A 14591-nucleotide genomic window follows, 5' to 3' on the forward strand; every position below is an offset into this window, starting at 1 on the left:
ATTTTGAAAGATGTTTTGAAGTAATTTGAAAGCAAAATGTTAATAATGTTTTAACGGGGACTGGAGTTAAATCATCACGAAGAATAATATTACAATTGCAAAAGTAAAAATTAAAACATGTAATTATTGTCATTGATCGGAAATTAGTTGACTTTTCAAGGGGAACAAACCAACTCCCGTTCAATGATCAATAATTGATAGAAATACGTAAATATGAAAGTGTTTCGTCTTTACTCGAGTTATAAATTAAAGCCAAACCGGCAATTCTAGTCAGGCCAAATATTTCCGCGAATAGTTGTTACTCAAAGAACTGATTCTCATGAAGCATTTTAGTCAATTTAATTTGGAGTAAAAATCAATTACTGTAGAGAAATCTTGTAAAACTCGAGTAATCGTCCCCGACACTATCATCTTTATGTATTTGAGTACTATATTATTTGTAGAAATTAAACATTGGAAATTGTCATTATGAAATCGAAATCAAAGTAAAGTTGAAATAAACATAGAAGATTATAAAAAAGATAAATAATGCAAACTTTGCAAAAACAAATCAAAGAGAACATCCGGCGATTGTGATATCATCTCGATAAAAGCTGAAGCAGATGTGCTTTAGTGTGACGATATCGCGTGATAAGAAAAAGTCCATAATGATACTCTTGATTTATCCAATTTAAATCTCTATTCATGGCCATTCCAGACTGTTCTGGCGTTCCTTGTTTCAGTTCTTTTCCTTTTCCCGAAGCGGAAACAAGAACTAAAATTTAGAGATAATCTTTTAGAAGGAGTATCACTCGGCAAGAACTTGCCCGAAATGTGTCAAGAAATGGTAGCAATGAATGATCCTTTTCAAATGGTGGAATAACAAGCACCATACATTTTGGTTTCTCTTTTCGATATCTTGCTGGGGTTGATCTCTGTATACGACTTGTTTTACGTTTTCTTCGCCGCCCTCGCAGTGGGAGTTTCGCCCTTGGAGCTTCTGTAACCGTCTGGGGTGGTTGTAACCCTGTCGTGAAGGGCGATTTTCTTAGAACTCATGAATTCGAAGTGATGATACTGTTTCGAACATGGAGGTAGGAAAGGCTTACTTCCTACCTCCATGGTTTCGAAGGACGGAAGATTTGAGGAGGAAAAGTAGCGTTTTCTCAGGTTTCTTCTTTCTTCTGTTCAAACAAATCAATTCTTTTTTATCTTTGCAAGTGATTTAGTTCACTGAACTTCCTGGTGAATGAGTTTTAATTCACATAGGGAGAGCACTGAATCTTCCTGTAAATGAGAACTTTTATTTGTGCTGTGTTTCAGTTAGTGAATGCTATTATCGGAAATAGATTGAGTAATGAATTTTTCATGTAACTTAAAAGTATTCTGACACAGTTGAATGCTGCTGTGAGGTTTGCTACGGTTATTGAAAAGGAAAATTTTGAAACAATACATATTTACATGTATGCATTGGTGATTTAATTCACTGGCCCGAATTTTCTTTATATGAAATAACGTTTCTGAGCTTCAAATTTTTGTAAAACATTTTGTTATGCATATTACGCAGGGTACAGTTGGAAATCTTTACCTACAAATTTTTGTAGTTACGTCTTTAAGTATTTTACTATTTTTTTATGTTATTGCTTTGTCTATATTTCCAAGGGGAAATTGAAATAACTATTGTAACTAAGCATGTAAATCTGTAAAATCTAATAAACATAAAGCTTATGTTTATGTCATAGACCATAGTTACGCAATACCTTGATAAGTATAGTCTTTCTAACTATTTGCTTGCAAGCAAACTACAAATTTTCTTTAGTGTCATTCTTGAGGGAAATGTTCTTTAACCACCTCTTCCCTAGTATTTTGATTTCTTTTCTCTCTGTGTCTCTTTTTTTACTTCCTTGTACGAAGCAAAAGGAAAGTATTGTAATCGCGAAAGATTTCGGGTATCACATTTCAACGAAAATATCCATTTTGACCACTATCGAATGCAATTTAACGATGTTTTTGCCTGATATCTGTACGTAAGGACAGAATAAAGGATTCTTTCTCCCCGCAAAAAATATAAAAGTGATTTAAAATGAGTTCTGAAGAGATTTTTTCGTGGCGCCTGTACGTACGTGTGCATGTATCTATCTCGCATAACTCAAAAACGAGTATCCTCAGAACGTTGAAGTTTTGTATATAGGGACTGCTATAACATGTAGATGTGCAACTCCCATTTTTGTTGCAATCGGCTGCGCCAAAAGTATATAAATACTATATTATTCTTATATGTTTGTAAATTGTGCATTTTTTTTCTTTAGAAGTGATTGCGTTATGTTGTTCTTATCTTCCGGTTAAGGTTATTTTATACCTTTAATTAACCTGCATGCATTAATTGTGGAATTATCAACAATTTGAAAGTTTTTTAAATGCGCCTAAACCTAATTTTTGGTTACCGTAGCAGCCATATTTGTTTACATTTAAAACTTAGCAGAGTAGTGGATTTGTTGCCAATCTAGAGAAACTAAGAGTCGCAACAACAAAGTAACGTCTTCTTGTATTATTGCGAATTAAATTATGCTTAATTCATTCTGGAATTATCATTTAATTTATTAGCTTGTTTTTGCGCAGAAACTGTAATTTTAATTTTAATTTTTTTTATTTATTTATTTATTTTAACTATACTTGGTGTTTTATGTTTTTCTATATCTTTCAATTTTTAATGAAACCGTTTTGAATTTTTATGTAGTTTTGCCTTGCCGCGAAGTGAGAACGGAATTAATTAGTAGCGCATGCGCATTAGGTAAGCGGCGCTGAATCGTCTGTGAATAACTCCCCCCCCCCTTTTTTTTTTTTTAATATTTTATTATTTGAATAGAACATGAGGTAATTCTTCAGATGATATAATTTTATGCACTCTGAGTTATAAAATGAATGAGATGTAATGCTGTTAAGTAAACCTAGCGCCGAAATGTCGCTATGGTAAATAAATATAGTGAACTTTAGGGATTGCATTTATTCTATTGTGATATCGACGAAGTAGATTTAATTCAAAATTCGTTAACTGTTAATTCAATATGTTTAAATGGAATGTAGGAAAATTGTGTATAATTTAATACTTTGTACAAGAAAGTCATGTGATGTACACATGAGAGAGTGTTTTTTTTTTTTTTTTTTTTTTTTTTTTTTAATGTTTCTTATCCAGCCTGTTAACATTTTGTAGTTTGTGGGTGCTTTAATAAGGCTCAACTAACATTTATTTGTGAAAATCTATAAAAGACTTCTTTCGATGAAAATAGTGATTCCCATCACTTTAAGGAACATTTATTTTTAATCCTTGCATCAGAGACAGTTTTTATCTGTATGAAGCATTTTCTTGAAAGTTTTTGATTTGCGAAAGAATGTGAATTGGCGAATAACTGGAAAAAAAGTGTGGAAGTCCCTTATAAACGCTTTCCGGAGTAGTTGTCTTAGCGATGTTCGATCTTCTCACATTTCACCGCCGGACCGTTATCTGTAAAACGGTAACTTAACTTTCTACTCATTGACAGCTGCCCCCTTAGTTGCTACTATATATCTACACTAGAGCTGTGGCCCTCATCTCTTCGCCTGGGGTCAGTTGCATTCCTTCTCTGTAGACGGTTAAAGAATTCCAGATGACTTCTGTAATTTAAGATCTCTAGAAATTCGAGAACAGCCGACGAAGACCGCTTGCTGTTGAGAAATGGCAAACTTCCCATCAGACCTGTAGCTAGGGTTTTCAACGCCAGGAGACAACTGAAGATCTCGCGTCCTCTTTTTTGCCAAGAGTGGAAAAGCATTTCATTCTAAAAACTTGTAACGTCAGTTCGGCGCCCCCCCCTCCCAGGATGCTGCGCCCAGGAACAGATCTTACCCCTTGGTCCCCTCTAGCTATGCCCCCGCTTCCCATCCTCACTCACTGACAGAATTTAACATCTAAACCTGGGTAATTGAAATTATTTTGATTTTGTTCATAGTGTATGGCTAATTATTCTTTGATCTATTTTAAATTTTGTATAACCCCATGCAAGAGAATTTTAACTTTTATGTAAAAGTTTTTTTTTCGGGGGGGGGGGAAGACTGCGGTTAATCTTCGGATTATGGTAACTTGGCGAAAATTTGGCAACCAACCCTGCTACTGCAACCTGCTAGTTTTTGTTTGGACGCCATTTTGTTTTCACGAAGTAAAGGCACTTTTTTTTTTTTTACTCAACATTTTTTCCAACAATCTGCTAGCCGAATTACGCTTATGCTACAACTTTTATGGAACAAAAGTGCTTAATCATGACGAAGATTAGGTGCGAAATTGGGAGAAAGTGCAGAATCGCCCACTGCTTGCCGCGTTTTTAAGAATTGCACATACACGGTATCATCCATGTACACGTCGACCTATTTTCACTTAAAAAAACATCCCAGAATTGCACAAAAATGGCATTGCGCACACTCTTGACTTTATACATTTACACTGCTAAAGTCCTAGCTAGTAACCTTTATCGCTTTACCAAAATGTCGCCAAACTACCTGTTACCACATTCCAAAGATTAGCGGGGACTGCTAATATAGCATTTACTTTACAGTGTGGTTCAAATCTGTGTTAGGTTAAAGGTGAAGCAAATGTTGATCTCTTACTTTAAAGGGTGATTTTCATCATGTGATTTTTGCAAATTTATTATTGATCTCAAATCGAAAATTTCTAAAATTCTTCCCTAGTACAGATTGCAACATGTATTTTCATTGTCAAATGTTGGTTATTTTGTAGAGACATTAGGTATATAGGCCGAGTGTGCTGACCACTACATCATAAAGGCATGCTGATAAGGCAGGAGAAATAACCTTATATACTTCCTCTTTTAAAGGACAACTGGGGATTAGGGAACCCAGTCGCCAAATCCTGGCGGTGGAGAATCATCATCCACTATCTTTTTTAGTTCAGGCAACACTGTAGAGATAGTGGATTATATCAGTGCTGGAGAAGTGAAAAATGTGCAATGTCGTCTCCGGGACTCGAACCACAGACTTCTCAAATACGTGTCGAGTGTGCTGACCATTACACCACGAAGGCATGTTAAGAAGGAGGGAGAAATGCCTTATAACTTTAGTTGGTATTTCTTTCTTGATAATGTAAGTAGCCAAATAATGCTACTGTTTTCGAGATCGTCAGGTAAATTATTTGGTTAAATAGCAGTACTATAAAAAAATCAACTATAAAATCCCAAAGCGGAGTTAGCCACAAATGTTCCTTGTAAACAATAATAAAATTTCAATGCCCTTTTTTTATTATTTTGCATTGAATGCACTTCTTACTATAACAGTTTTGTAATGAAAAGTGCTTTCCATGTAAAATATTTTTATGCTGTTCTGGAACTAGAGTCGTGTTTATAGCACCTAATCATAGGTTAAAAAATTTTGCACTTTTAATCATCCACAGTCTGTGAAAATTAGAATAAACTAGGTCTGAAATCTTGCGTGGTTTTTCCTCAGTACTAGAATTTTGCATAACTCAGTATTGTTCAATGGTTTCTCTTCTCTTTTTCTGGTTTCTATTCTTCATTTATCTGTTTAATTTTAACACATTTGGTAGACAGGATGCTCAAGATAGTAGCAGGTGTTTTGCTCCCTTTCAGAATGCCTTAATAAGTAATCGAACTTTCAAAAAATACTTCTTGACACAATTATGTTATTACAGTATAATTGATAGTAGAATTCTAGATACAGCTCGTAACAAAAATCGTAGGGGAAGATTTAAAATGTAACAAATATAGATCACATGATCTTATTCCATTGTCATTTAGAATATAACACTGGAGGAATTGGTATAGCTTATCGTAAATTTGAATGAGAAGGAAATGTTAGCGCATTAAATGGAAGTGAAAACTATTAAGACAAGATTTTTCAATAAAAACTTTTAAATAAAATATTTCTTTTGGTAGGACATTTAACTGATCATATCACGAAAAGGAAATTGAAATTTGAAAGAGGCATTCAAGAGATTTGAAAAAGGAGCCTTATGAAAAATTACTTAAAAATTAAAAACAACAGAAAACAGAAAGCTGTATAAGATTTTCTTCATTCCTTAATAGTCTAAATATTGCTGAATACTTTTGCTAAATTAATTTTTATTGTTAAGTACGATTATTATATTTTAATGAATCTTCTATATTTTTACTGGTATCATTTCTACTAAAAATATTCATGTTAAATTAGACAGACCCCTTGTATTATCATGAAGCTGTTATTTCATTTATCACCAAGTAGTTGTTTCATTTATGGTAACCTGAGTAGTTGAATGTTCCATAACTATACTTTTTCCTAGAATTGGATGCTCCTTTGACTTTTTAAATGAAAATATTTTGATGTGTAAATAGACAAAGTCAAGGTAGTCTACAATGCCAAGTTTGTGCAATTCTCTAATTTTAATTTAAATGTGTACATGGATACCGAGTTTGTGCAATTCTTCGACTTGTTATTTTGTCTTTGTGTAGTGGCGATTTTTAAAAGTCGCTATGTTAAAAATATGCTCTGTTAGTTTCATTATCTGTAGAACATTGAAAAAACATAATTCCCATGGAAAACAAGGGATCACTGTTCTACTGTTTCTGAATTATTTTCATTTGTAAATCTGTAACATAATTTCTTACAATAATATTAGTGCGTACTGTTGCTTAATTTTTTTTAATTATTGGGTAAAAAATTAGGTTTAAGTTAATATCCTATGAAAAAGCTTCTGTATAATTTCTGAACAATTTCTATGGTGATATAGAATTTCACTGATGTCTCTCCATTATTAAAGATAGTTAAACAAACTTGATGCCATAAATCATATTGTAAGAATTCCAGATTTGTCTTTAAACTGTTTAATCCCTTGACATGAAATAGCATCCAGGAGACATCATTAATTTCATGTGCCATTGTAGACTTTGACGTCACCGAGACATCGAGAACTATCTTCGGCCAATGCAAAATATTATTATTGCTGTATTGCAGTGTAAATTACAGGCAAATAAAATGTTCTGTTTCTAAGCTTGCACGTGAGTGTCTGCAGTTGAGCCAAATTAAATGGTATTCTTCGAACATGTTGACACGTATTTCATTTGTATGTCGAGGGGTTAATATCATGAGGAATTTTTGCAGTCGCTAAAATTTTTTTTATAGTTTGTATTCTTTTCAGTAAGTGCTTCTCTTCTCATATTTTTCTTTTTCTTGCAGGATTCTCTCTAAATATTTTCTCAATTTATAACCGTGGATTACTTCAATGGCCCGTTGCTGTTTCCATGTCAGTCATCAACGTTGTGTTCATAGAAAAGAAGATGTCAAGAAATTGTGATTTCTTAAATAATAATGGAGCTGAAGGTATGGGTTGATGGCATACAAAGAGTGGTATGTGGAGTTACAGAATCGTCCACATGCCAGGATGTTGTGTATGCCTTGGCACATGCCACTGGCCAAACAGGCCGTTTTACTCTTGTTGAGAAGTGGAGGAACAGCGAACGTCTTCTAGCCCCACATGAACAACCTTTGAAAGTCTTAACAAAATGGGGTGAATATGCAAATGATGTGCATTTTGTGATGAGAAGATCTGCTGCAGATTCAAAATTACAATCATCAGGCAATAATCAAACTCAAAACAATAAGAGGCAGCATGATTTTCTTCGCAGCTTTTCACCTACTAGTGGCAGCAACAAGCAGAAAGTACCTGTTAATAACAAAGAAATTAAAAAATCCTTAACCTTCAGTTGTGGCCATGGAAGTAGTGGTAGTGTTAGCAGTGAAAACTCTTCACCCCCCATTATAAATGATAGCACTCAGTCCAAAGGTGAAAATAACTCTGGTAATCGCAACATAAAAAACCGGGAAGGACGTACTAAACAGGACCTTCCGAAAGGGGTGGTTAGAGGAGTACCACAAAGGCCTCGAGACAGTGAAAGTCCGAATCCTTCGAACTCGAAAATTGAACGACCGAAGCACCCTCCTCCTTATGATGAAGCTGTTTCTCGCTCCAGTGGCCGTTTTCCTGCTAGTCATCTATCATTAGCAACTCCAGTACCATCTCACACACAAGATGAAGAATCTCCTTCTAGTAAAAGACCTCATCTTGCCAATAGATCTGATCGCTTTTCACCTGTAGATACAGGTCCTTCATCCAGTCAGTCACAAGCTCATACTCGTCAATTAAATAGTCATAAAACTCATCACTTAGTGGACCAAAATAGAGATTTCAATATGAGAAGTCCAGAACTTATATCTGGGCATCATGAACGTGTAAACTTATTGCCAAATCGTGCTAAATCTCCCAGTAGGTCTCCAGAAAAGTCTGTCCAGTCTTTACAGAACAGTATTTCAGATGACCAAACAAAGTCAAAGAAATCTTTGGCTTTAAAATTTGAAAATGAAAAGCACATATCTAGTGAAAAACTACAGAGTATTGCACAAAAATCAAACTCTTCTCAGGGAGAAGATACATCTCGTGATCCACAATATCAAGATCTTCTACGTTTAGTGTCTTTACAGAGGGAAAAGTTAGATAATCAGCAGGCTGAGCTTACTCAATATGATGCGGGTGAGTTCTTTTTCCATAGTTTTAAAACTGTTTTTTTAAATATATATGTAACAAAACACATTTTTGAAACATGTTAATTGACTTTTATGAAGCTTTAATTCATTTTGCCCTGAAAAGTTCTGAATTGGAAATGCAGTAAAAGGAGATGAATTTTTATTTTCTTGTAAATTTTTTCCCTTTTGCATTTTTATTTTTCAAGTTTGTGCTACTATGAATTCTTATTTTAATTTTGATTTGTTTGATAATGTGATAAAGCTCTTATGCATGGTTTCAATTATTAATATTGTTGATGAATTGCCTTGCTTTGACTCTAATTTACTTTTAAATTTAGGTGCTTTAAGTTTATGTATGTATCTATACATAGTATATGTATGTATAAATGCTGTCAAATGTCAGTTTTTGGCCATAGATATGGTATGATCAATTTTGCATTTTGTTCTTCTTGAATTCAAGTAATCTCAGAACCAGATAATAATGAAATCAAAAACTGATTTAAAACACAGTAGAAAGCTTTTTACATTTAGTTTGTTTCCTGATCTGCAGGCTATGGTTTATTAAAAGTTTAATGTCCTTTGAAAATGTAGAATAAAGTTTCTCAATATTTTTTGTGCACTTCCTGTGCCATATAAATTCAGCAAAGAGTTAAGTAAATTTGAAACTTGCAGAGGATAATGCTTTATGCTTCACACATTTGCTCTCATTTTCATAAACCGATCATTTGTATTTAGAAGCCGTTAGCCCTTTAGCCTTATAAAAAAAAAGAAATGCTTCTAATAATTTAATTTTCCTATTGGCTAAAAGGTATCTCAAATTCAATCATGCTGAATTTTGAAATGCTAGTAAAATTAAATATTAGGGCAAAGAGGAAGATTTTGCTTTTATTAAAGACCTGAATTTTGTTCTTCCCTTTTATTATTATAAAACAAAGCTGCAGAGGATTTTCACTCTTATGATCATAGACATCTTATCAAACTGTTACAAAATTCGAAAACTTATTCAAAAATTGTTCTACGTTTATTTCATCCAGTTGCAAAAGAAACATATAACATTTAAACTGTGAATCTGCACTTGCTATACAAACTTAAGACATGTAAACAGATGGAAATTCATCTTCAAATTTCATATGCAAATTAACATTTGAAAGTCGAGCATGAAATAATTTAAAATTCAGTGGTAAAGAAGAACCTGACCGAAAAGGTTGCTGCAATGGCTTAAGACCATGATAAATAAAAAGTAACCACATTTGGCAGTTTATTATCAAATTGGTTTTTAACTCAAAGGTTACCTTATTTTGGAATTTTTCCCAGAAAATTTGCAATGCTTAATTCAAGTTGTTAGATAGCATTAGCCTCACTTTAGAAGCAGTATATGAAGTGACATCATACAGAACAACATAATTTAAATATAATGCAAACAAAGTATCCTTTGAACATTTGAGCAAAAAAGCTTGGGTTTCTTTGATCAGGAACTGATCTCTGTTATGGCACAATCACCTTATTTGCCAGATTTCTCATCTTTTCCTCTCATTCCTTTTTCTGAACAACTCGGTTATATGGCATCAAAGTTTTCAAACTATCCAAAATAAGGGAGCTGCTAGTTTATGTGAGATTCCGAAGAGACATTCTTCCAGTGCTTTCAGAATTGCCAGCACATATTTGTTCCAGTGGGAGTTATTTCAGAGCAGAGGTGTAGCTAGGGTTTTCGGTGCCCGGGAACAAATAAGATTTTGCACCCATTTCTGTGATTCAAGAATAGAAAACATTTTGTTCTAAAATTTGTAGCATCAATTTGGTGCCCCTTGGATGCTGTGCCTGGAGACAGATGTTCCCTTTTGCCCCACACTAGCTATGCCACTGTTTCAGAGTTGGCTTAGCTGAAATCCTTTTGGAAGATTCCTTTCATCATTTAAGATACAGTACAAAGTTCGTAATCCGGACATCCATTATCCGGAATGATCTATAAAACGGACCTCAAAGCCACAAACTTTTTTTTGGTATGTTTTATGCATGCGCGTTTAATGTATAACGGATGGTATAAGCTAGGCTAAAATTATCTTTACTGATTCTAAGGCATTTCAGTTAATTTTACAGATTGTGTTGTTCCTTAATTTTTTAATTGGATCTGGCTTATTATTTTTTGCAGACTAGAGCAATCTTATAAAAATAAAGCTTAAACTTATTATGTCAAAAAGAGTTTCCAATTCTGGAGCTGCCAAAGGATCGCAAAGTGAAAGCATGTTTCGATGTGCCGCTTCTGATAGTGACAAAAGTGACAGAGAGGTTATTGAAAACGAAAAAATTTCAATTGACAAGTTAGTCGGTATTCTCAACACAACAATTACAGGACTTGAACAGTGGAACTGAACAAGAAATTATGTCTGTTTATAGAATTAAAGAGAAAGTATTAGCACAAAAAATGAAGCAACTTAAACAACTTACATTAAAAGAAATGTTTAACAAAGTAAACAAATAAACATTAAGTCTTTTTTTTTTTTTTTTTTTTGTAAATTTTGATATCCTTTAGATTATAATTGCTCTTTATTTCATAAATTATGGTTTCATATTTTTAATTGTACAATTTCTGCATGCCATCTTACCAGATTTAAATTGGTGATTTATAATCCGGAATCGCCGAAGTCCCAACGAGTCAGAATTACGGACTTTGTACTGTTTTTGTAACTTGAAGCAGTTTTCCCCATTGGAATTAATAAAAGTAAATTAATCCGTTCCTGGATCCCATATGATTGTTAAGAAAAGAATGCTTTGAATGTAAGTTCGTAATATGAAACTGATGAAATTCATTAAATCTAGTTCATATACAATATTCAACACAATACTAAACATATAAAAAATAGAAAATTTGAATTAAATTTTACCATACCACTTCAAAGGAAAATTGATAACAAAAATAGAAGATGGTGAAAAAGGCCAAGGTGCAAAATATTATTATTTAAAAGGAAAATCCTATTTTGCAAAAATATCTTATAGCACCACTATTTTTCTGGGTTTCCCCTTTCTTTCCTTCTTTCTTCTAAAGTTGTGCTGGAAACTCCTATACCAACAGTGTTAAATTGGACATTTTCGGTGTACCTTTTCTCAAAATCTGCTGTAGATACATGATTGAAATTTTTTGTGTAATTAAAGTATATCTGATTATACTGAAATGAGTTTTTTAAACATTTTGAATTTTAGAGTAATTTACAGAATATTTTGTTAAGCATAGTAAAATTTAGCACTTTTCTCACACAATTTTTTTTTCTCAGTTTATCACAAAAAGCTCTTTTTAGTATATATTAGGGAAAATAATAAATAAGCCATAAACATGTTAGATATCTGTGAGTAGTAGTTCCTGAGAAAAGGTACATCAAGTATAAAAATATCATGCTTGGAGAAAAACAAGTTTTTATGTAAAAATCCTCATTTATCAAAGTATTCGATGACAAATTAAAACTAGATATTTTACATTTCTAATTTTCATAGAGCTTCAAGAATGATATTTTAAGAAAGCTAAAAGTGTAGAGAATTTGAAAATGCAAAAATCCGAAATCGCCATTTTTCAAAGATTTTTGGCTTTCAAACATCTCTTAACACCATTGGAAATTCGTTCACTGTGATTCTGTCTTACATTTTAAAATTTTCAAAACAAAACATGGGTATTACAAATATTTATGCGAATGCCTACCCTTGCATTTTCAATGGGATAATGTTCCATGAACTTTTGCACCTTATCCTATTTAGCACAAATTTCACAGATCGAGTAAGTAGAAATAGCCTTCCTTCTATCTTCTTTAGACATTTCTTCCACAACATTAACTGTGTTTTAGAATATTTGTTGTCGGCTTACTTATTCATATCACAAGACATTGTTTATCATCCAAGACATTTTTCAAATGTGAGAATTTGTTTGTGATGCATGGTTTCTCTGTACATTTCAATGCATTAGAAGTATTTTCGACAGATTTTTTTTTTTTTTTTTTTTTTTTTTTTTTTTAAATATAAGTGTAGAAGCTTTTATTTTCAAACAAATTTATTGTTTTAAGTAATTTTCTCAAGAAGAATGCTGTAATGGTTTTAAATATTTTATCAATTACTGTTCATCAGTTTTATATTGATGTTTATACGTATGGACTAAAACTTATTTAATTACTGAAATTTTGAGGAGATAAAATTTGCAGAAAGAATCGTGGAAGTTTGCATTTTCACAGCAAGGATTTATATTAATGCTTCTAAAAAGGTCTTAACCTATAAAGCAGTTATTAAAGGTAGAAGTAGTACTAGGAAACTAAAAATGTATTAGTTAAAAATTAAAATATATTTTTAAAATTGATGTGTGCATTTACAATATGATCAAATTCTAATAAAATCATGAATTCTGTAACATGAGATTAAAATTTCAGTCAGAATCAAAACAAGTGCATGTTCTCTGATGGGTATCACTTAAAGGTGGCTGATAATACTTTTAAGAATTTTAAATCGAACTTCTGAAAGATATTAATTACCATGTAGTGGCTTTAGTCTTGTCAAAGTTATGACTGTTACATAAGATGTTTATATGTTTTATATGTTTCTTTGTACACATTCTCTGATGTAAAACTCTATATCATTATTCATGTAAAAATGTGTGTAAAAAATTCTCAATAAATGCTCGCTGATCACCAAGCCACCTCCTTGGCTTGGAGTAGCAGATAGTAGATGGTATCCATTGATGGAGCATCTATTGCCGAAAGTTGTAATGATGATGCGGCTGCTCCATTGATGGTCTTCTGTTATGTAAGATTAAGATGAGGCTTAGGAAGAAATACAGGATGGTTATAAAAACTTCCATGATATATGAATCCTTAGCAACTTATCCACTCAATCAATCGGAAATTTCAGTTATTGTTATTTGAAGATATGTGCTGAAGATTGTGATGATTTAAAACAATGAAGCTCTCGCGATTACAGTTACAGAGAAAAAATTTTCGAATGGCAAGCCCACCTTTTTCCTACGCAAATTATCATCACATTGTAAAACCATAAATAGCATTGGAACAATACGTGTGTGATAAAAATTGCTTGTGTAAAACATTTTCACAACATTGTAAAGGACCAATGATAACAAGAAAGGCGAAGAAATTAGATTACAAGTTTTCAGCCTGCACAATGTTTTAAGACTGTCATCTCCTGTAACTTTGCAGTTTTGTGGCCATCACAATCCATAATATCCATAATATAAATCCACCAGACCTACTCTCGTGAATTTCTGGTTCTGGAGTTATCTGAAGTCTAAGGTGTACACATCAAATCTACGAGATTTGTCAGAATTGAAAGATGCCATAAGACATGAAGTTATACAGATTCCTTCTGCTATGTTATGTAAGTGAATGCTGAAAACTTTCAATTCCAATAAAAAAAAATTTTCTCTCTTCTCTTGCGTTATCACTGGTCTTTTACAATGGTCTTTGCAAATGTTTTTGCCACCAATTTTCGTCATTTGAGTATTGTTCCAACTGCATTTGTAGTTTTTCAATGTGCTGGTCAATTTGCGAAGGAAAAAAGTAAATGTTGCCATTTGAAAATTTCAAAATTTTTTCACTATAACCAAAGAGCTCTATTGTTTTAAATCAACCTTAAGTATTTGATGCAAAATAGTAAAAAGGAGATTTTTTTTCCCTCTCTTTGAAATTAGGAATGCATACGAACGTGAAGTGATTCTTTTACTTATTCATTTACTTTTGGTATAAAAATTTCAGTACTTAGATTTATAAGTTTTATCCCCTTCACAGAGATGATTGTTTGCTTCTTAAAAATTAGATCATTTCTAAAGCTTTCTCATGCATTCGTGATTTATTTATTTATTTATTATTATTATTTTATTTTCCTCTCTTACTTAAATTTATGTTTCAAACTAGATTTAAAATTTTTATCAAACGGGGGGGGGGGGAAATTTGTAGGCACTTTTAACTAGCTCAAGCACACTTAAAGAGTTTTGAAAACAACAGATTCCTGATCAGAGTTTTTTTAGCTTCTTTTTTTCCTCTGATAAGGAATAAATGCTCACGGTAGTA

General features: G+C 32.7%; 1 protein-coding gene across 8 annotated transcripts in view; it reads left to right on the plus strand.

The window, feature by feature from the left end:
* Positions 1-14591, plus strand: part of RASSF8 (ras association domain-containing protein 8) — a 206811-nt gene that overhangs the window by 166000 nt on the left and 26220 nt on the right. For all 8 annotated transcript variants that reach the window (XM_085812173.1, XM_085812174.1, XM_085812175.1 and 5 more), the window contains one exon: positions 7195-8545. In XM_085812173.1, coding sequence (XP_085668299.1) covers positions 7327-8545 — 1219 coding nt within the window. In that variant the 5' untranslated portion in view covers positions 7195-7326. The remainder of the gene's footprint in view (positions 1-7194; positions 8546-14591) is intronic.

This window comes from Stegodyphus dumicola, chromosome 2 (genome assembly GCF_044657685.1).
Source record: "Stegodyphus dumicola isolate Sdum_Otavi_A_Nest chromosome 2, ASM4465768v1".
Taxonomy (NCBI): Eukaryota; Metazoa; Arthropoda; class Arachnida; order Araneae; family Eresidae; genus Stegodyphus; species Stegodyphus dumicola.